The 24734-nt window shown below is 38.7% G+C and overlaps 1 protein-coding gene across 6 annotated transcripts in view; it reads left to right on the top strand.

Annotated features, from left to right (window-relative positions):
• Positions 1–24734, top strand: part of ZNF521 (zinc finger protein 521) — a 527781-nt gene that overhangs the window by 477943 nt on the left and 25104 nt on the right. For all 6 annotated transcript variants that reach the window (XM_069731222.1, XM_069731224.1, XM_069731227.1 and 3 more), the window contains one exon: positions 5194–5309. In XM_069731222.1, coding sequence (XP_069587323.1) covers positions 5194–5309 — 116 coding nt within the window. The remainder of the gene's footprint in view (positions 1–5193; positions 5310–24734) is intronic.

Below are 24734 nucleotides of genomic sequence, written 5' to 3'. Positions count from 1 at the left end.
CGCAAGTATGACATCGGCCTAAGAGAAAAAAGGTTGACAAACACAGTCGTCAAGTCATGGCCAGGCCAGAAAAAGTGTCATTCCTCATTTACAAGTAAGACAGGGTTTTATGAAAAAATGCCTGAAATACAAAAATAATGCATAGAAAAAGCATAAATTTGTTGAATTTGTTGAATTTTAAGTTTTGGTTTTTTTTTCTTTGTCACAGGGGTATTTTAATGCATTCTTTTGTATTTTAATGCATTCTTTTGCCTACAGTATACATTAATAAAGTTAGTTTAGTAGAAAAAGTTGACTGTAAAGACAATCGTTTTAGGAAATGTGGTCCTTCACGCTCACCCCAGTACCTCCACCATCCCCAGACCATCCTACTATGTCCCCCGGCTCTCACTGTCATCTTCCTGGATGTAAATGTCGGGCGCATGCGTGATCTGCCGGCGGATACCTGGCAACAGTAGGACATTTTTTCTATTGGTTCCTTTTGATCACTGTGGTAGACCCACAGTGATTAAAATAAAAAAGTTGTAAATCAAGCCCCCTTAGTTAGATAAAAATAATAAAATTAAAAAATTGTATTTTTTTCCATTCTTTGCAGTTAGGGTTAGGGTTACGGTTGGGGTTAGGGCTGTGGTTAGGGTCTTGTTAGGGTTGGGGTTAGGGTTGTGCTAGGGTTAGGATTGTGCTAGGGTTTGGTTGTGTTAGGGTTGGAGTTGTGGTTAGGGTTGTGGTTAGGGCTGGGTTGGGGTTGTGTTGGGGTTAGTGTTGTGTTAGGGTTGGTGCTGCGTTAGGGTTGGGGTTAGGGTTGTGTTAGGGATAACGTTGGGGTTAGAGTTGTGTTAGGGTTAGGGCAGGAGTTGTTTTGGGGTTAGGGTTGTGTTAAGGAGCTAGGGTTAGGGTTGTGTTATGGTTGGGGTTAGGGTTGTGTTATCGTTATGTTAGGGTTGGAGTTACAATTTTGTTTTCAAAAGGAAAAAAAAATGATAACAATATAATGGACAGTGTTGATTGCAAGTGCTCGCTACTCGAGTCTGCATAGAGTGCTTGGGAATGCATAGAGTATCGTAGATCCCTGCATGTTTTTTAGGGGTGTCTAATAGCCACGAAACATGCAGGATAGGGAGCACCCGCGATACTCAGGGCATGACCGAGCGCTTGATGTAAACTGTAATAGAGAGCACTTGCGCTCAACACTAATGACGACATATTCAGTATGGCAATCTAATGTTATCAAATTCTCTAACGTACATGTGGGTTCAAAATGCTCAGTATATCCCTGATCAAAATCTTTGAGGGGTGTGGTTTCCAAAATGGGATCACTTGTGGGGTTTCCACTGTTTAGGCACATCAAAGGGTCTCCAAACGCGACATGGTGCCCGCCATCTATTCCAGCCAATTTTGCGTTCAAAAAGTCAAACGGTGCTCCCTCCTGAGCCCTGCCATGCGCCTAAACAGTGGATTTCCCCCACATATGGAGTATTATTGTACTCAGAAGAAATTGCACAAAAAAATGTCTCCTGTTACTCTTGTGAAAATAAAAAAGTTTGGGTCTATATTACATTTTTTGTGAAAAAGTTAAATGTAATTTTTTTCCTTCCACATTGCTTTAGTTCTCGTGAAGCACCTGAAGGGATTAATAAACTTCTTGAATGTGGTTTTGAGCACCTTGAGGGGTTCAGTTTTTAGAATGGTGTCCCTTTTGGGTACTTGCTGTCACATTGACTCCTCAAGGTAACTTCAAATGTGATGTGGCCCCTAAAAAAATGGTTTTGAAAATTTTGTTGGGTCAAAATTGGCTCGGTCACTAAGGGGTTAAAAGATTATATGAATAATCCCTAGGTAGGTTAATAAAAACAAACATGCTACACTCACCTTCTGGACCGGCACCACTCCTCTTTACTTGCTGATGTGTCCATCAGTCTGCTAGCATCAATTTTCAGCAAGGGCCCCATGTGACCACAGTAGCCATCTAATCGCAATCGATGGGCTGAAGTCTTCACATTTCATCCAACCTGTAGTCAAGTAGGATAGAATATGAACACTGCAGCGGTTATGTGACACTCTCACCAGATGTTGATGCCACCTGACAGGCAGGTGACGCAGCTGTTAATGTGGACTAGCGGCACTGGTCCAAGCATTTTTTTCACGACTGATCTAAGCGAATGCGGAAAAGATCCGTATGCATGATTTGCATATTCAGATTACACTAGCCATGCAAGTCAATGAGTGTGTGGAAAACATTGGATTTCACACTGATGACATCTGAGTGCAGTCCGATTTGTCAAAACTTCAAAAATATAGGTAAAAAAATCAAGAACCAAACGACATAACCTTATACCTAAATGACATATCAGATAAAAATTAGCTTTTAATGAGTACCTCTAAAACAGACACAAAACATAAAAACAAACACCATACAGTCAACCGTGCTGGCTACTTGCACTCTGCACAATAATTCCTGTTTAAAAGTCTACCTAACAGCAGAGGTTGGCACCCTAAACACAAAAAACGAGAAATGGCGCCCCGGCTCCTCGGCAGCTGTCCCTAAATCTCCTGAATAACACTGTGCTGGTGAATCATATTGTCACCCAATTATACACACATCAAAAAGGAGTACAAAGGGATTGCCAATTGAGGACTAATAACAAACGTTAGACAACAATAACAGGAATGTGCCATAGGGTGAATACCACAATAACAAAGTGACAAGTGCATATAAATTAGTACCTCGCTATACTGTTCCCTGCTGATGTAAAACCTGCCTGACAGTGGAGTTACGCACCCTATTTGTCAGCGGAAGTGGTGTCCCCGCTCCACAGCGGCTCTCCCTCAGAGTCCCTAGTTTTTATCTGATAAATCCAAAAGAGAGCTAGCTATATAATGAACCCATCGGGTATCCGTGTACTCAACATCGGATTTGACATGGATGACATCTGAGTGCATTCCAATTTGCACGGACTGACAACTTGGAGAAGATGGAGAAATGTTTCACACTATGATCATACTCTGATAAAACGCTGATCAGAGTATGATTAACATAATTGGCCCAATTGTCTCGAATGAGGGGAAATACGCTGGTGTGACCCTAGCCGTACTCCACGCTTTTGTAGCACACTCCTTAGCCAATATCCTACACAGTCTATTCAAAGATTGAAAAAAGACCACACAAAACTTTTTGGCAGTTTTGACAGAGTTTAGACAACTGTGTTGAGCTCCAGATTCACTTTTACTCTATTGCTGCTCTGGTTGAGTCCCATCTTAATAGAATAAAGAATTCTGTTCATTTTCTTGTGTGATCAGTGATTCTAGTCTAATGAGGAAATGTGATTAAAATGTATGAGTCACCAAGAAATATCCTAATTTTCACTGTTGTAATGTGAAAACTGGAGTCTGAGTCAAATGCCAGCATCCTTAATCAATTTTCCCCCTGTCTGCAACTATACATATTCTACACACAAGCTTTATTTTTTAGGTCACAGTGCACCAAGCATCCATCAGAAGTCAGTGCTGCCAACCCAAATTCTGCCTCTGGCATATACAATTTAATTATTAATAGCATGTCTCCCAGGTAAACTGTTACACATTCTTAGGGCCTTGTTTTGTAGTCATTAAAATTGAACATGTTTGTATTATTGAAACCCTTGCATTCTCCATGTAAGCTTAGTTGATCTCAATGTATCCAAAGAGAACCCAGTGATTTCCCATTTTACTACCCCTGCCCTGGGGTATTTCTACAGGATACATTTTTTTAAACTTTTTTTCTGTAATTGTTCTCATGTTTACTGATGTAGAGATTTATTGGGGCCTTATACAGAGAATATAAACGTGATCCCGAGTTTTAAATGGACCTACCATAGTGGTCAATGCAAAGGAAACAAAATTGGAAGAAGTGTTTTAGATACTGGTATCAGGGTTGCCAACTGTCCATTACAATAGGGCACTTTTTTGATCTGTCCATAAAAAAACTTAAAGCATCAGTGATTTCTTTGAAGTTGCTGCAACTTATAGAGATTATTATAGTGCATGCAGTCTTCATGTCAGAATTTTGGGTTGTAGACGAGGATCTCTGATACTCATAAGTAAAAATGTCCGTAAAAAATATTGTCTGCCCGTGATTTTTTGATAAGCTTTCCCTAAACAAATAAATATTCAAGTTGGCACCCCTGAGTGGTACCCTTGATCTTGGAAGCCCATTTTTTTAGCTTGTTCAGAGAGGCCTTATGGACTATTGTGGCTGGGGTCTTCATGAGATTTCCTGGCGAAATACTATGAGTTGGTGATGAGTAGATATAAATGCGAGCTGTGGCTTAGGGTTCTTGCGCACAACCTGAGAAAATCAGTCCAGTTGTGCCCATTTAACTTTGATCAGAATGGCATCAGGTTTTGGAGAGTTGGAGAGAAAAAAAAGTTGCTCCACCTTCTCCATTCTTTCAGTCCATGAAAATCTGATTGCATTTGATTGTCATCCCAGTGTGGTTCAATGTTTTTCACTGACCCATAGACCTGCTTTATCGATTTCGATACGACACTTGAATCAAAGTCAGACATGTCTCCGATTTGCTTGTGCACAGCCCCATTGAATATCATGGGTACGAATGCTATCTGTGAAAACCATGGATAGCACTCGTCCAATATAATCGGTCATGCGCTTGTGCAGTTATTCCTAAAATGATTGGAGCCATTTATCTTGTACTGCAATAATATATAGCCCAACCATATTACTATGGGAGAAAACTCTCAACATTTTAGATTATGGATGAAATATGTCAATTTGTTCAAAACATCTTTAACAATTTTGGTATTCCTACTGTAAAAGTGATGGCTCCTCATTCTGCTTTCTGTTGGCTGACATGGACATTTCTAGAAAAGAAGCACATCACAAGACCTTTTCAACAACATTACTACTTATCGCAACCACAACTAACCACGCTCCATAGCCAGTTATGCTGGGCCACCTAGTAGCATAGCTCCGCGTCTGGCAGAACTATAGGGCATAGCTTGTTAACTACAGGGAGTTTGTTCCTTCGTGGCCTGGCAGAATAGCACATAGAACCACTATGAACGTATCTATCTCACGTGAGCATCAGATCCAAAAGGACAATAAAAAATATCAGATTTTATGGTTCAGCCAGAGTCATTGAAATCATACCAAATTATTATGTGTATACTATATCAATGGATATTTCTCTCTTCTAGTATTCGTCCAAGCAAACAAGCTACAACAGCATATTTTTTCGGCTCATGGACAAGAAGACAAGATCTATGACTGCACACAATGCCCACAGAAATTCTTTTTTCAGACTGAGCTGCAGGTAATGTGTTTCTTGTATTGAGATGAGCGAAGCACGCCTATGTAAAATATATTATCTTAAATGTCCTTATGATCAGTATTCTAAACTCTCTACTGGTTTTAGTCATTGTAAAAAAAAATGTCATTAGATGTATGGTAATGATGACCATTATAGGTACATTTTTGGTGCTGATTAGCAGAGTGTAGACCAGTTGTCCCCAACTCCAGACCTCGAGGGCCGCCAACAGTGCAGGTTTTCAGGATTTCCTTAGTATTGCACAGGGGTTGGAATCATCACCTGTGCAGATGATCACATTACCATCGATGCAATACTAAAGAAATCCTGATAACCTGCACTGTTGGCGGCCCTCGAGGCCTGGAGTTGGGGACCACTGGTCTACACTCTGCTAATCAGCACCAAAAATGTACCTATAATGGTTGGGGACCCCTGGTGTAGACTATCCATTCACTGTCATTGTCTAATTTGAGTTGATTTAGTCCAAGTGTCAAGTGCAGAATGCCAAATTGTGAAAAACATCTTTTGTTTGATAAGTATGTAATTCTATAAGGTTGTTCCAAGGATCATTATTAATTACAATCTCTAAATTGCTGAGTAGCTTCACACTGGTATATTGCTAGTTTAATAAATGTTTTAGTTTTGTCCCTTAGTATGTGTTTAGATGTAGGATTGAGGAGCAAATCTGCTGGTATCATTAATGCTTAAAGTAGAGGTTGATAACTTTTTTTACTTAAAAAATTTACCAATGGCAGCCTTAAAATAAAATGAATTACATATACTCACCTACCGGGTTCCCGCTGCTCCTTGGTACTCCTGCCAGTCGTCTTGTTTCCTTTTCTTTCAGGGGATGTCATGTGATTGCTGCAGCTAATCAGTGATTGACAGTAGAGACAGCTAAGAGACTGCCTCTTTCAACTTGGATGGTACATGACTGTGGTAGCCTATTAAGGCTGCTGATAGGGTGACATGATGTCCCCTGCCCAAAGAGAATTTGACGAGTGGGTGACATGTTGGTCAATTGGGCTAATATATGTTTGTTCTTATTTTGTGACAATCATGGGCCGATTTTTAAACATAAAAAGTAGTTTACAACCTATTTAAAGAGTTATCCTAGGATGTTAAAACTATTATGAGCTATCATAAGCAACCCCACCTTTGATTATTTGAAGAAAATGACTGCACTGTCACTCTTTCACTGTTACACATGACACATTAAGGGTTTTTTCTCAAGATCAAAGTTGGGGAGTGCACCGCTTCCCTGTCTGTGGCATCCTGCATGCTGAAGGTGGTACTTTCCTGATGATTGACTGTTCGGGCCATTGGTACAGCTGAGCGGCATCCGCACTGTATGCTTTTTGATGACTCTAACAGAGGCAGCTTTGTGGAGGAGCACAACAAGCGACCGGGCCACCTTCAGAACGATGTCTGCAAGATCTATGTCCAAGAGTTTTCCGGCGTTGTGCTGTCTGTCAAAAAGACTGGCATCCACTGAGAGACTGCAGAGGAGGCCGATAACCTAGGCAATGAGCAGTAAGATATTTAGCTAAAAATACCAATGTTTTTGAAACTGGAGAGGATTTTTAATAACAAGATTACATAGTTGCTTTTTTTTAAAAAGCTTTTTGTCATTTTAACTGTTTAACATGTTGAAGTCACCCCTTTCATGTCAATATGCATTTGTCTGCGGCTAGCACTTCAGCTCAGCCCATTCTGATACACAGGACTAGTGACGCTACCACATGTATGGATATCACAGTGTCTGTACTGCAGTGGAGAGACCATAGCACTATAGTAAGCCTTATCGTACTGCCGATCACCAAAGTCCTTGAGTCAGATCCCTATAATTCCTGAAAGGAAATCTGGTAATAACATATAATCTAACTAAATAAAAGTCGACACTAGAGAGAGAGGTCTTTGGTTCGCTGACCCTTCATATGCGGAAAACATTAATGCGGTAGAAGAGCGTAACAGCGTTGGTTGCATACCAGGGTCATTCGGGTTCTCTAATGGGTAGAGTAATACTAAAATATATTATCCGGGTGGCTTTTCACCTTTTTTTTTTGCATAGAACAGATTATGCAATATGTGTTATAGTAAATGTAATATATGTATTGTGATAGCAGCTCAAGTGTATATATGAGCGGTGAACGTCCAAGGCTGTAATAACCAATACTACACTTATAAAATCTAACATTATTCTAGTGTAATGTTTCTAGGAATCATCTAAGGCAGTTTTTGAGGATGTAGCCCTGTAAAAGCTGAAATAATGGTCCGATACCTGTTTAAGTTCAATTGCAGTCAGTGGGGTTCCTTTTTAGAAAGTCTGGGATATTCACAGACATAGCTGCATAAGCTACAATTTTGTTGCCGTTTCATTTCACCCTGCCTTTCTATTTAATTTGTCTTCCATCCATCCCAGCTGATACAAAGTACATTATACACTTTTCTACTGTGAGTTTATTATGGTCCGGAGGTAATTTGAGGTTATCAGTGAGACAGAACTTTGTGAACACGGCTCTATGATGAGTAGAAGTGATGGCTTTATAGCCAGCCTCCGTGTTTTGTGGAGGATTCGATCAGCCAATGTGTCAGAATCTGTAATAAACCGTTATTTTTCCCTCTATTTTTCCTGCAGGGTCTTAGCTATAATAAAAAAAAACTACTGTAGTTCAGTGTGTCGTTTCATTTTTTATTTGCTTTCTGCTATTTTGTTGCCCTGTATAACTTAGTAGAATTTTAGGATGTTGCTGTTATTGTAACGGTACATTTGGCTCAGTTTGTAGAAACGTACAGACATGTATGTACACAGTATTATATAGCAATCAATACGGGAAACAGAATCTTTGATGGGAAAATCCCCTTTACCATAGCATGTAACGTGGATATTTCTGACAGGGTTTAGGTAATGACGGTATATGACATTGTAGGCTGAAATAAAAGATTTTTCCGAGTGGTCATTTTTTTTATTGTAGATCCAGTAATCTCAATCATCACCTGTACAATGCTGAGGAGGGCGAGAGTCATCAATGCAGTTAGTATAGAGGTGTAAATTTATAACATAGTGCCACATCCATCAAAACAGTGGATAAATAAACTGCCCAATGAACCCCATGACTTATAATGGGGTACATTGGGTTCTACCTTGGTTTATATAGTCTTGATAGGAAAAATAGAGCTGCGGGCGTGATGGAGTCTTTGATGCAGACATCAGCAGAGCCTTACTAGTACTGTACTACTGAAATATTGAAAAGATCTAACATAAACCTTAGAAAAAAATCTGTGACTCCCTGAAAATTAGACACTTGCCATTTGAGTGCAGCTGCTTTATACGACCACCTCGGGACTGCCGCAGATGCTAATCCCCTGTTGCCCTCACAGTACATAGATTTGTGCCTTGCTTGTTTGAACACCGCAAATCCTACTTTCCCCTCAGCACATTGTGCCGTTGGAAGCACAGATTGAGAATGGCAAACGACACAGAAGCAACAAGAACATTTTTATTAGCTCAAAACGAAAATATTTAATTTGAGCAGTCACCAGATGTAGCCGCACATTTGATAATTTGGACATCTGAATGAAACCGTCGACCGCTGCGTATCTTGAGAAATATTGATTGTCCTCTCTTGATTGAGTTTGTTCAATCAGGCAGCACTAGTCTCAACCTGAACATACAAGGAATTCACAGAGCTATCTTTTATTGGAGTATTTGCAGCTCGGCACAGCATGTAACATCCTTTCTGCCCTGAAGCTACACCTAGTAGGGCTCCGGAGTTTCGGAGGAAGCAAGCCAGAAAGAGAAGGAGAACGCTGAGTTCCCTCTAAAAGGCTGAAATGTTGCAGGGAAGATGAATTGTGCTTAAAAGCAATGCTTGCGGTGTTGTCATTTAGAACAAGAAAATAAAATGAAGGTCTTAAGCTTCCTTTGAATAGAAGGGGTGAAATAATCCTTTAAAACCATGTAATTTTAAACGACTGCAAAGAAGTGAACGGGCACTGCCATTATTGGATTGTGGGAGGGAAGAATGTGGCGTTCATGGAGGACAGAAGTTTCACTTTTTTTTTTTTTAAACTATCTGGCCTTGAAATAACATCATTTTTGATGGTAAAACCCTACTTGGACAGTCACTTGGAAAGCCTAGCTTTTAAAAGGGTTGTCTGGGACTTTAAAATTGCTGGCCTATCCTTAGGATAGGTCATCAAAGTCTGATCAGTGGTGGTGTGACATATGGCACGCCCACCGATTAGCTGTTCCCGGTGTTGGCCATGGCTGAAACCGCTCAGTTACAGAGCTACACAGCATTGACAGAATAGTGGCCGCGGCCAGGTACTACACATCCACCCCTTATTGATTTGCATTGTCTATTGAGCAGTTCCGCTGACACATGGAACAGCTGATTGGCAGGGGTGCCATGTGTCATACCTTTACTATTTAACTATGTTACTATAGGCCTGGATGTCTTCCTGGAGCAGAACAATATTGTAACATACAATTATTAGGTTCTGTAGAAGGACGTAGATCTGGGGATTTATTATGATGGAATATAGGCTGAACTGGATGGACAAATGCCTTTTTTCGGCCTTACTATGTTACTATGTTACTATGTTACCAGTCAGACATTGATGAGCTACCCCAAGGATAGGCCATCAATGTTAAAGTCTCAGACAACCCCTTTAACAAGTGTGTACAAGACAATATTTTTGTTTTCTATGTATTCATATCTGCAAGACACCTGGGTTTGGGTTGTTTTGTATTTTTAGCTAGGCCATAGAATAGAGTGGTGACGGTCAACTTGCCTTTAAGGATAAGCTCACAGGTGGCTGACCTATTTTAGGATTTTCTGCACCTATACCGTTCATCTGAATATAACATATTGCATAAACATATGATATATTTTTAAAGAGTTAATCCCAATATAATAAGTTATTCCTTACCTGCTGTAAAACTTGTTGATCACTTGGGGTCTAAGAATAGGGCTCTGGAAACTTGGAACTCGTCTGTATGTTATTAAATGAAGGCGCACATGCCCTACCTCAGCTCTATTCAACATATATGGGACTGCCAGAAATAGCTGGAGGTGCACACGGTTGACCGACCTCTACCCCGCTCATTGTTTATAGGACTGCTAGAGACAGCTAACCACAGCGTTCAGCTGTTTCATCATTCCTATAGACAATGAATGGAGAGGAGGTTGAGCATATGCACCTCTGCTTCTTTCAAGATGGGGCTCTGACGAGCCTAGATTCCAGCGGTGGGACCCCCAGAGATCAGCACGTTAGGGTATGGGATAACGTTCATCTTGGTCATAACCTTTTAAGTCAGATGAGATACTATGATATATACTATATATACTATACTATAGCTGTATATATAATGACAATGCCATCGAATTAATACCCCAGCAGAACTTCCTATCCAGAGATCAATAATACCAATGTAGAAACTAAAATTTATTGTCACAGTATACAACATACACAACGAGCCAACAGAAAAGCGCAAAGATCAGTTTTGAAATTGTATTTTCCTCTTTTATTTTAAAAACAATTTCTCAGATGCTCAGTTGGCAAAGCATTTATGAGATTAGCAGAGAGACCTCGCTGTTATGGGCTCAGTTATAATTCATGATGGTTACTATGGGGCTTGCTTATTTTCATGTGGAGTTGATGCATTTCTGCCATGTCCTGCTGAGAGCACCCTATATCGTCCATGTCCCGGTCTCCCTGTATTTCTTCTCTAACATATATCAGTGAATAACTTACTTGAACACATTGGCAATAATTGTTGTCACAGACTTTTCCTATGATTGCATGTTATGTTATTTTGACCTTGTGCTTTAAGTGAAAAATGTTTTTTTTTCCATTTCACTTTATTTTTAATTTTTTTTAAACCACAGGTAATTCTATATTTTTCCCATACACTATTAATATACTGACAGCTACTTATCCATGAATAATTAGACAATGAAATATTAAGAACATTATTTTTAAAGATTAAAGGGAATCTGTCACCCCATTTTAGGCCTATAAGCTAAGGCCACCGCCATCAGGGGCTTATCTACAGCATTCTGTAATGTTGTAGATAAGCCCCCAATGTAACCTGAAAGATAAGAAAAACAAGTTAGATAATACTCACCCAGGGGGGGTCCGGTGCGGTCCGGTCTGATGGGCGTCGAGATCCGGGTCCGGTGCCTCCCATCTTCATACCATGACGTCCTCTTCTTTGCTTCCTGTCGCGGCTTCTGCGCAGGCATACTTTGCCCTGTTGAGGGCAGAGCAAAGTACTGCAGTGCGCAGGCGCTGGGAAAGGTCAGAGAGGCCCAGCGCCTGCGTACTGCAGTACTTTACACTGCCCTCAACAGGGCAGATAAGTACGCCTGTGCAGGAGCCGCGACAGAAGCAAGGAAAAGGACGTCATTGCATGAAGATGGGAGGCGCTGGACCCGGACAGCGACGCCCATCAGATCGGACCGCACCGGACCGCCCCTGGTGAGTATAATATAACTTGCTTTTCTTCTCTTTCAGGTTACATCGGGGGCTTATCTACAGCATTATAGAATGCTGTAGATAAGCCCCTGATGGCGGTAGCTTTAGCTTATAGGCCTAAAATGGGGTGACAGATTCCCTTTAATGTTAAATTTTGTGTTTATATTTATAGTTTTAGAAACAAATCAAGACTAAGACGACCTATCATTAGCTTCCCACTATGGTTGCCTGCCTTGTTAAGCTACAGTATTTGGCAGGCTACATAGCAGACATTGGATATCACTAGAATTTTACTTTCATATAAAAACAACCCAAATCTCTTCCAGGTCACCCCTTTCCTCATCTAGCAAGTCAGTGATGTTTCCAGGATAAAACAGGTTTTAAAATGATATTCCAGTGTGAAAAATAAAAAAACATATCTATACACACAAATCTCCTGTCTAGTAGTGGCTCTTAGTCTATAGCGTGATGCCACCACTGCAGCTCATCACTGAGCTCAGGGAGATACAGCTTGGGGGGGCAGTAAACAGATCCAAGCTCTGGAGCCATATTGGATGAGTATATTTTACACCTCGGCAAGCCTGTATACAAAAAAAATAGATTGGACAACCTGCAAGGTCACCAGTGTAGCCGCTGTATAAATGTATAAATGTTTCCCATCAATAACAATATATGAGGCTGCTGGAATCCTAAAACCTGATATAAAAAATGTATACTATATCTTTAACTGATACAGAACTCCCAATTCCCTGCATATTCATAAGGTTCAATTATAAGAAATAAACGTTTGTCTTAGGAAATAATTATGGGTCCTATTAATTAGCAATTTTGAAGAATCTTTTGTCTACATTGTTCTGTTCCTCTGTTGTACTCCTAGACATTTATGACTATATTGACAACTGGGGGGGTGTCCTTACACAATGTACCACTGTCCAATCAGTGCAGACCTTATGAAACTGTGTGGACACACCCCTTTGTCAAAATGATTGGTAATGCCCAGTTGTCAATTTATCCATACATTTCTAGAATGAATAACAAAGGAACTCTCAAAGTAGAGTACAAGTAAAAATGCTTCAGGAAAACAGAAAATCGAGCTGAAGGGTCCAGTTGAAACTCAATAATAATGTGTTGTAAACTACAAAGTCCTCTTTGTGGGTCCTGTGCACAGGCAGTAGTCTAGGATTTAAAGGATTTTTTTCAGAATCGCAATATTAATAATTTATGCTTAGATTAGAGTTTCAATATCATATTGCTGCATCCTGTTGGATAAAATACGTTAGATGGGCTGCCCTGCTGGAGTAAACAGATTCTTCATCAATGACAACAGGTTTTTTTATTCACAACGCATTTCTTTATCAAGTGAAAAAGATAGACGCTGGTACCCTGTTGAAGCATGTTGTGAATAAAGAAAACCTTATTGTCATCATTGCTGAGGAATCGGTTTACTCCAGCAGGGCAGGCCACCTAACGTGCTCCATCCAACTGGATCCAATATGTCCTGAAGGACTCATCCACCAGCCATGGGGCAGCAGCAGCTGCTATTCTTCATGCCTACATGAGAGTTGTGCCCGTCACATCTCCACCAGGTGAGCGTTAACCAAGCGCTTACCCAGACTCCCTCCAATGGATATTACCCTATTGTTTGCTTTGCTTCCGAAATCTAGATTTCTCCATTATCAGATTGGTTTGGTTTTGACTCGCACTCCCGTCCCTTTCGTTTTTCTACAGGCCGGCAGTTTGAAGGGGCCACAGCTAATTATACCACCAAGCCATTCATATTTATTCCCTGAGAACTAAAGGACAGCCTAAGGATAAACTCTGGAGTGAGTTTGCTGCCCTGAAAGTAAAGGGGCCGAATAATATTGCACGCCCCACTTTTCAGTTTTTGAATTTCCACAAAAATTTAAAATAACCAATAAATTTCATTCAACTTCACAATTGTGTTCCACTTGTTGTTGATTCTTCACCAAAAAATTACATTTGATATCTTTATGTTTGAAGCATGATATGTAGGAAAAGGTTGAAAAGTTCCAGGGAGCCGAATACTTATGCAAGGCACTGTATTTCTTATTTTTTTATATTTCTAAAAACATATTTTTTTTACTTTTTGCATGCTTCAATAGTCTACATGGGAGACTAGAAGCTGCACTACTTCGATCTGCTCTGCTGCACACAGGCGATGATCGCCTGTGTGTAACAGAAATGCTCACTTGCTATAGCAATCTGGCTATGACAACCATAGAAGTCTGCTTAAGACCTCTGTTTGTCATGGCGAGTCATCGGTGGCCCACGATCATGTGACGGGGTAGCCAGTGGGTGGGATAAAGGATGCACTTCCTTAGTGCGGGTGCGAGTTAAATGCCGCTGTCAGAGATTGAAAGCAACATTTAACTAGTTAACAGCCGCAGGCGGATCGCGATTCTACCCACGTCTGTTTGGTGGCACATCAGCTGTATAGATCAGCTGACATGTGCTTGGAAAGGTGCGGGCTCAGCACCAGAACCCGCACAAAACAGGAGGAGTCCTACGTGGGCATACTATTACACCCAACATCGGAAAGGGGTTAATACTATAGTTTTAAGTACCATTTCCTATAATTCATATCTTGGTTTTCTCTTCATTACATACCTAAAAAAATATGGGTTTCGAGAAATTGGGTAATTAGGAATCTGAGCAGAAGATAAAGAATCTTACAGAATGGATCACACAGTTGATGTTCTTGATTCAACTTCCAAGTGCGATTTTTCTCAGCACAGTTGGCAATGCTGCAAAAGTTCCTAGCTTAAGTAGGGCAGGAATGACTTTATCTTGGTTCCTCGGTCTTTTTAGGTGAAAGATCACTGTGAGATGACACAGCTGAGTAGTTAGGCTGAAATCCGGGCTAGTGTTTTATTAATTTTGCACAAAGATAAATCCTGAAATTCTGACAAACTCCATGACAGGTGAAATTCCATCTCGCGGAATCTGCTCAGCAAGAAGCTGCTCATTTTGTTCTGTTCTGAGGCTGGCAACAGGAGGGCAGCTTTATAATCAGCCCTCAAAGGACCCCCAGCCGCCCCAGAGTCTTGAGCTGATTGAATAACTCCTAGGCCTCTTCCCCTAGGCCTCCATCAGCAGGAGTCCTGTGGAAAGCAATCTCCTGCAGACTGGCACTGAAGTGAGCTTTAAACTACTATTTTCTGCTCTCCAGAGGAGCCTGAAGTACTAAAAGATAGATGGACTGCAGATATTTTATGAGAAACTGTCAGAGGAAGAGCAGGATAAATGTTTTTTTTTTCCTACGCTTGTTTGTGTCGTGATGCTCCACTGTTTAATATTTGTAATTTTTTTTTATTTTCGCTCCCATCAAATGATAAGAAATTAATTAGCTGCTAAGCTTTTTTTTGTTTTGCACATTTTTCTCCTTTTCTTTGTATTTTAATATTCACATGGAGGCCCTTTGCTTAACCACAGTTGCAGCAAATCAGGAACACTTGCACTGAAATATTTATGACAGAATGAAAAATTGGATTCATTTTCTGGCCTCTAGCCGAACTGTCTGCAACTTTGTGCAGCATTATTTAGCATTGCTTATTCCATGTCTTTATATCGGGGCCAGCTTTCTAGACAGACTCCCCCCTGCTTTCTGAGGGATAATAGTAAAAGAGATCCGTCACACTGTATATAAATAATGCGATAGGGTAGAAATTTATAGGGGGGGGGGAACGTGAAAGGTTATTGCTACATTTGATTGAACTCGATTATTTTAGTGCCAGATTAACCAGTAGGAGATCACTAAAGTCAGTGGTTGAAGTTAACACAAGCTGTTTTTCTTATATATTTTCAACGAATTCCGTTACACAATAGTAACCTTATAACTGTCTCGGTAGCTATAAATATGAGGATGTATCTACAGCATTGTGTAATCCAAGCTGTCATGGAAGCTCTTAGTATTCTATACGGCTGTAACCTTATCGAGGAGTAAGCCTTTTATTCTAAAATTTTGTAGAAGAAAGAAATAAAAAAAATGAAATGGAAAAAATTTATGGCCGAATGGAAAATATGAACAGAAAGCTAAAGGTTTCCTGTTCTGTGTCTTACAGTATTTGGTCTACATTACACTTAGCAATTCCTTCCATTTCATTGTATCCGGGGTTTTTTTTCTAGAAAACTGTAGCCCATGTATAAAACCTGCACAAGTAAAAAAACAAAACACCTTTATTAGGATTTCTACCGAGCATGTTGCAATTCATCATTGCTGTTGTGCCTGTTTTTTGTCTAGTTTTGTGCCTTTTATTTCACCCAATTTATTAATCTATTTGTGCCTTTTTTTAGTTTTAATTTATTTGTGCTTGACTGTTTTTTGTTTGTTTTCTCCTTTGTGGGCATTGTCTAGCAATTCCAGATATTTTCATCTGATTGTTCAATTGCAAAATTTTTTTAAGTTTTTGACACAATTTAACTTCAGTCCCACCTGGTATATTTTTGAGTTTGCCAGTATTTGGTGTTTTTTTGGTGCACATTTTGTCGCCAAAAGCCCATTTTTTTTACTTTGCACCAAATTTATAATTCACATGTCCCATTTTGGTGCATTTGGCTCCAAAAACAGCAATTAATACCACAAGACTAAAAAAGAAAGTGACTTAAGAAAAAAAAGGAAATCATGAATCGTGGTTTTAGATTGAAAGTTTTCGAACAGTAGGCACGAGTCATCATTGCATTTTTGCCATGTTTTTGAATAACTTTTAAGAATAACGTTTAATTAGTGACAATTTGATTGTGACAAATTTATCAACGTATTTGCGGCTTTTTTAAACCTGCATTTTGATGTCTAGTACATTTTTGGATTTTTAAGTCATTTTGGTTTTTCCCGTTATTACAGACTTTTTAAAAAGTTGCAAAGTTTTGATGCTATTGTAATACAGTGTCGCCCTGGAATAATTTTTTTGTATTCCAGAATTTTTTCAGAACATGCAACTTTGTCTCTAAAAAAGGTGCAAGACAAAACTAAAGAATATTTATGACTTTGCACAAAACTCCTGAACTGCGTTTACCATTTTAAAGAATTTGGCACAAAAAATGTTAACGAAAGCAAGACAAAAAAGGAAAGTGACTTAAAAAAATGCAAATCATAAATTGGAGCCAATATTTTAGTTATTTCAAGAAATATTGGAATTTTTTCTGTTTTTCCTGCTTAACCTTTTTTTGTAAGAAGGAACATAAACCAGCTCACCCGTGATTCAGCAACCAAACCTCGGGAGCACGGACCCGCTGTGTCCAGGCGTGCAAGATCCAAAAAAAAGAAAGAAATGTCCAGCTTCACCGAGTCCGTAAAAAAGCGATTTCTTTATTAACAAACTTTAAACATGGAGGATACAGACTTCAGCACAACCATATGGGTAAGAATCTCAATGCGTTTCTGGAGACTAGGCTCCATGATTAAGGGAGCCTAGTCTCCAGAAACGCGTTGAGATTCTTACCCATATGGTTGTGCTGAAGTCTGTATCCTCCATGTTTAAAGTTTGTTAATAAAGAAATCGCTTTTTTACGGACTCGGTGAAGCTGGACATTTCTTTCTTTTTTTTTAACCTTTTTTTATCAAAAATAACTACAGAAAGTGCAGCCATAATGGTTGCCATCTTTAGATTAGCTCCGCAGAGAGTGATAGTAAAAGTGTGAATTTGTAATAGATGGATCAGGTTATCATTTGGTAACATCCTCATGGCTGAACCATCTAGAGGCCAATTGCCATATAATGCTCTTTGCCACTTATATGTTGCTCTGTGGTGGCCACGGCTCATGTGACTGTTCACAGAACTTATTATCATTCACATAATTTTTCTTTACTCATCTTCCAGTTTTCTTAATGGATAGAAAAACATAATATGTTTACTACATAATTATAGGGCAAAATGTCACCTTTGTTGCCTGTCATTTTTTACAATAGAATCAATGGGATGATTGATTTATTAAAAAAAAAAAAGTATTTTGTGACATTTCAATTAATTACTTCTGTTAAAAAATTGGATTTGATGATGAATCTCATAAAGGATGTTTGTGTTGGACAGCTAAATGTTACATGCTGTCTTTTCCAGTCCTTCACCACACTGGACTACTACCGATGGATTTTTTTTTACAAAGTTGAATGCGAGAAAGTAATAGAATTGGTTTGGGTTCCTATTAATAGCTGTCTTTTGGTGTAGAATGGCAATGGAAATGGAGAAAATAGTAGAGCAGTGTGTTTGGACCCATACACTGTAGCAAGAGAAGTTTTGTCTAATCTAGTGAGCCTGGAGTGAACCCCGAATAAAAATAGTCTTCCACTTTATATTTGCTTTAAACATTTGTATTTGCTTTAAACATCTTCACTCACACATTTATATTTCTTGTAGTTTTATTGACATTTTATCTTTGCATATTCTTCTGATATTGTGTCCTGTGTACTATGAACGAACCAATTCATGTCACCTCATAATTTCTGTTTTATATTTATTTTTTTGCGATTTATCAGCTGGAGAGCATGTTTCAATTAATATAGATGAGAATCTAATATGGGTCATGAGAGAATTTAAAGGGAGCTTGTCAGGACAATTATTTTACTACTGATATTAGTGGTATAGCTATAGAGATAAGCAATGTAATATGAGTACATCAATACCCCCCTTCCCCTCCCCCAATGCATTTGCAGGCTAATTTGTATGTGGGTTCAAAATTCTTAGCAATGACATATCAGATTGCTACAAAACAGGTATTGGTTGAATATACAAAATTTAGACTACAATACTTCTATATAGCACATTTTGCATGGCTGGTAGGCTCACATGAGTTGGTCAATTTGTGCGCTAAATAGCTTAATTTTATAGCTATTTTCCATAAAGCAGAAATGCCGTCTAAATTTCATATATTACCGTAAATGTTTGCATATATCTTAACATATACGGTGTGCTGCTGTACTCTTTAGTTAAAAGTTTTGACACCCCAGCTCATGTAATGGTTCTCCTTGTTCTTATTAGAATCTGCATATTGCAGTTTGAAGATGGCAAAGTCACAAAGTAGCACATGGAAACAAGCTATATTTGTTTAAACCTTAGATTCCTCACAGTACTGCCTTTTACTCTGATGGCAGATTTACACCTCTTTGGGCATTCTCTCAGGCATCTTCTTCAGATAGTTAACTGGAATGGCTTCCAGTAAACCGGTAAACCTCTTGAAGAGCCAGTTATGGAACTCCCTGCCTTCAGAAAGTGTTTGCGACCATCAGGTGTATATATATATATATATATATATATATATATATATATATATATATATATATATATATAATTAAAAAGAAGTCTACCCCTGTTAAGATGTTAAAATGCAATGGTTTTGTCATGTAAAAAATATTAACAAGAGCAATTTCAGAACTTTTTCCACCTTTAATGTCACCAGTAACCTGTACAAATCCATTGAGAAACAAACTGAAATCAGGGGAAAATTTCAAGTAATACTAAAATAATGTAGTTGCATAAGTGTGAACACCTTCTTATAACTGGAGATATGGTTGTGTCCAGAATTAGTTTCAGTGTAATATAACAATCTGTATTTTTGAGAAGTGTTATGTTAGTCCAGTAGAATTATGAGAGCAGTTCACGTCCATTTTATGTTCTTTTTGAACTTTTGCCATCAGACAGGTAATATGTACTTAAGGAGCAGCCTTGTAGATTTATAGATTTTTTATCCTACTACATTATAGTTTTTGAAAATGTGATCTAGTTTTCCTGTATTTTATGTTGCAAGTCGCATTAACCTATTGTGTTTCACATTTCTCAATATATACGTTGAAGTCTATTGTGATTTTCGCTCTTGGAAATATGGTTTCTTTAACCACACCATTCAACATTGCTTCACATGTTATGTCTTCAAGCAATGATGTTGTCCAACTCCGGTGAATAATAACATTCTTCTGTCTTCTAATCTTCCCGGTCCTGCATCTCTTCATAGGTCTGGAGCAAGGCTCTCATTATATTGTATCTAGTCTGTTTAAATGTTTTAATTTATGTAATTGTTATAATTACTTTGTGTGTCATTCTGTCTCCGCACAGCACTGTAGGAGGTTATTAATAATGATGATAATAATAATATAATCACAATATTAAATTGTAACACGAAATGGGGAGCCTGCAAGCTCAAGTAATTTAATTACAATTTTCCAGAGGACTGATTTGATAGAACAACCTGGAACAATGTGGAATCTTAGTTATCAGTAACGTTTAAAGACTTTCTGTGGCATCAACATTCACCTTCATCAGCTGCAATATCCCTGAACTCTTTTTCACCTACTGTTGTTTTTTTTTTTTACTTTTTTCACTACTTCTATAGGTCACTTTCACACCACAGTATTGTGGTCAGGATTTTACATCAGTATTTGAATCCAAGACTAGGTGTAAGTCTGAAACATGGGGAAAGTATTATTTTTTTCTCAGTTTGCTACACTTCTGGTTTTGGCTGACAACTACTGACGAGAATACTATAGTGTGGAAGTGACCTTACACGGGGGCTGCACTTCAGCATATGGTCATTCTCTGAACACGGTAAAATAACTGCGTTCCATATGGGAGCGAGTTCAGAGACAACCTTCTGACCAGATTGTAAGAAATCCAACCAGGATGGAATGGCTACATTGTCTTTTCCTTTTTTAGCAAATCTAAACATTGTTCAAATATTTGTGTACACTCAGCCTTAAAAAGTACACGTCAGCCCATTTTTACATATGGAAGCAGCGATGAAGCAGAATTGGCGTTTGTCGCCAATAAGAATAAATTATACTTTTTTGTTGATGTCCAATGTGCCAGTCAAGCAAAATCTAGCACGGAAGCCATATGCAAATCAAGTTGGAAGTGCACAGTAGGCGTGTCACTGCACTTGGACTGCTTCTTCCAACTATATGGACATACAACTAGTGAACCTGTTTTACAAATGCCTTCTACATTAGGTTCCTCATGATGGACACACGCATATCAGATCTCTGATGTAAGAAAGAATCATTTTTATAGGACAAGCAATCACACAACCATATCTCTGTTTTAGTTTTTAAAAAACATACTGATAGATTCCCTTTAATAACACAGGTCAACAAAAAAAAATTTTTTTTCTGGTGTCCAAAATATTTTAATGAATTTGGGGTATTTTTGGGGTGCTGATTCTGAATATGCTATCAGTTTTGCCAGATTGGCTCAAGTTTTTGAGATTTTTGGTATCTTATTTATAGCACTTGTTGGTAAATGCGACGCATCATCTCATTAATTTCATTGGATTAGTACTTGAACTGAGCAGTTCTCAGTATAGTTTTGTGTTAATTAGTGTTCTAAAAGTTTGTTCATAGCTTGATTTTTGCACTAACTTTATGTTGTTGTCTGTTTTCCAGTGAAAAGCATGAACTCATCAAGAAGAAGTTGTCTTAACGATCCAGACTCATTCTGTTACATTTGTGGCCAATACACACTTCATCATCATCAGGTGGGGGAAGGTCAGGTAACATGGTAACCACAGGTACAGGCACATCTTCACAATGAGGGACAGGCCTTCTTGCAGATTCCATGTTAGGTTACTCCCATTTTCGTTTCTTATGCTTATTGAATCCTTGCACTTGCACTGCACAGAAATAACAGTCATCATGATGATTTTTTTGCTCTCTCCACACCATTGGAACACCAAATTTGAAGCTTTTTCTTTGTCCTTTGCTCCATTTTCGTAATAATTCGATACATGCTTTGCACACTATGTGTGGTGCCCAAAACTTGTCTTGGTCCCCAAGCATAACCCCAAAATAGGCAAAATACCCTTTTTTTACGAAGTCTGTTATGTTTCTTCTATGTTTTGGCAGTGTGTATTCACCACAAATGTAACAGAATGAATCTGGATCGTTAAGACAACTTCTTCTTGATGAGTTCATGCTTTTCACTGGAAAACAGACAACAACATAAAGTTAGTGCAAAAATCAAGCTATAAACAAACTTTTAGAACACTAATTAACACAAAACTATATTGAGAACTGCTCAGTTCAAGTACTAATCCAAAGAAATTAATGCGTCGCATTTACCAACAAGTGCTATAAATAAGATACCAAAAATCTCAAAAACTTGAGCCAATCTGGCAAAACTGATGACATATTCAGAATCAGCACCCCAAAGTTACCCTAAATTCGATGAAATATCTTTGGCACCAAAAATGCTGTTGACCAGTGTAATAAATTGAATCTCCAAGCTTCTGGCATAACAATCTGATGGCAAACATGCCGTATTGTTCCAGTTATAAAGGCATAAAGTTTGGTGCATACAGTTTACTTAATCAATTATACTGTGACTATATACAGTATACGAGGCAGAATTACTAATCTTAATTTTTAGACTTCTTTAGACAGTCTAAAAATTTTCAATTTTTGTCAAAGTGGCTCATTCTGTTTGATAAATTTGATGCATTCTAGACTCTCTATTCTACTGTTTAGATAAGTCGCCCAAACTTGGATTTTTTTTCTGCAGGACTGGCTACTAGCCAATGTGTATGAGGGCTCCCGTCTCTCCTCAACAGGTTTTCCTGGGGGGAGAAAAAGATCCAACCTATTGAATTTCAATGCCATCCTTGTTCTCAGCACAGAGATAAGCCGTTGCCAGATAATTCTGCCAGCAGCTCTCTCAAAGAGAACATAATCGGAAGAGATAGCTCTTAATTGAATAATTATTCGTCCAACAGCTATCTAGTGAGTATGATGAGCTTTAGTTTACACCACCTATTTTTTGGCTTACTTTTGCCAATAATTTTCACCATATTGTTTGCATTTCAGACCACTTATCTGTATTGTGAAGCTGCTCCCCATGTGGTCGACAACATATGCAACATTACTTCATTTTTTATTTATTATGCTTTGCTTATATAGCGCCATTTATATTCTGCAGCGCTTTATAGATATGTGTGGGAGGAAACCGGGGTACGTGGAGGAAACCCACGCAAACACGGGGAGAACATACAGACTCCTTGCAGACATTGTGCTTGGTGGGATTTGAACCCAGCCAGGACCCCATCACTGCAGAGCACCAGTACTAACCACTGAGCCACCATGCTGCTCTACTTTAGCACAAATAAGGCCAGCATTCTCACAAAGCTTACTTAGTAAATCTCCCCCTAATTGTTTAGATCCATCATCCTGGGATGTAAAAAATAAATTAAAAAATTGACTACAAATATTATACAGATTGTTCAGCCCCACATTTCCACCACCTTTCTCGATAAAATACTCTTGGCACAACCTTGCATGTCCTTTATGAAGAATCCTAAATTATTTCTGCCCGTAATAACTACTTCAGCATCCATGCGGTTGCATATGTGTTTCCTATAATTGCAGTAGAGTACATTTACACATTTCATTCCATATCTATACAGGTGATGCAGCATGTCAGATATATTGGATCCATCGTAATAATGTCTTTGGATCCTTCTGACTTTGCTAGCAAAATAGATGTTTTAGAGTGTGCTATTCTGTATTTATCACACATTATTATTTTTATTATACATAACGTGCAGAGATGTCAAGTGTCAAGTCTCATATCAGTGAGATTTCTATGTTCTGGGAAAAATGCAATTTTAATCTAGTTGTACTTCTTCCTGTCAGAATCCATTAACGTTAAGGAGCCTAGTGATAGTGTTAAATTGCAGGAGAAGTCGGAAAAGCAGTAGGAATTTACATGTCTAGAAATGTTGATTTTTGGTTCATGTAGGAACTACTGTGCATTCCTCTTGAGGATAGTAGAGTAATTAAACTCTTAACTAAATGCAATGCTCTATTGTGATAGTTTTAATTGCAAAACATGTTATTAGTTTAGAGAAGAACAAAACATTAATCTGCCCTGAATGTATGCATTTACAATACACCAGTGATTTGCTGCATATAAATTATGGATAGTATAAGGACCTATAAATATAGTTATAATCATTATTTTTTCCTGATCTATAATTGAAGGCCTGTTGATGTCATCATTGCACTCGTCAGAATTTCTGAAAAGCTGGACTATTAATTAGTGTTGAGCGAACATGCTCGGGTATCTTTGGCATGCTCGAATATGTTCTACTCAACGCGTCTATTCGACAGCCACAACACAGGCAGGGATTGACTAACAAACAAGCAATCCATGTGTTGCGGCTGTCGAACAGCCACGAGACATGCAGCCGCGGTGACTCGAGCATAGCATTCGAGCACGCCGAAGATACTCTGTTATCACCTAAGCATGTTCGGATAACACCTTATCTGAGCACGTTCGCTTAACACTACTATTAATTTTTGGTAGCTCGTAGCATAGGAGTGTGTTGGTTCCATAAAAGTGTGGTCTATAGTCTATAATCATAGAGTTGGTGATATTACATAAGGAGATATGACTTGATAATCAAACAGTCCTTACAATAAGAGGTAAATCTCCCCTGCCTCTTGGCTGGGACCCTCTGAAAGCATGTGGCTGAAAGGAGTCCTACAATTTTGCCCTTGAGCCTGTCCCCAGCTGCTGAGCCCTTGGGCTCCTTTCGGTTGCCCACTTAATCTGCTTCTGATTATAATGGTTAGTAAACCATAATTACATTATTTCTACACTGACAGATATCTCTACATATATGCTTCTATTGCATTTTAATCAACCATAAAGACATGAGTAAAGCTGCATGGAAATTCATTTGTCTGCATGATTGTATATATTAATAGCTGTACAAATCGAAGTTGCTAATGAATATGGAGGATCAAGGATGGCTCTGGAAATCATAGAATATTATCCACGATACTTAAAGCACCTTGTCATAAGTGACACTTCACCCTTTTATGAGCATCGTTATCGATGTCTTTGTTTGAGATTTATAGTGTGATCCCTTAGCAGACATTAATTTCGAGGGAACATGTCAGCTTTAGGGATCTAAATACATTATAGTTTAGGGCATTAAAAGACAAGTTCT

The sequence above is a fragment of the Ranitomeya imitator genome, chromosome 6 (assembly GCF_032444005.1).
Source record: "Ranitomeya imitator isolate aRanImi1 chromosome 6, aRanImi1.pri, whole genome shotgun sequence".
NCBI lineage: Eukaryota > Metazoa > Chordata > Amphibia > Anura > Dendrobatidae > Ranitomeya > Ranitomeya imitator.
Note: the sequence above shows the minus strand (reverse complement) of the source record. Positions and strands in the feature narration are given on the sequence as shown.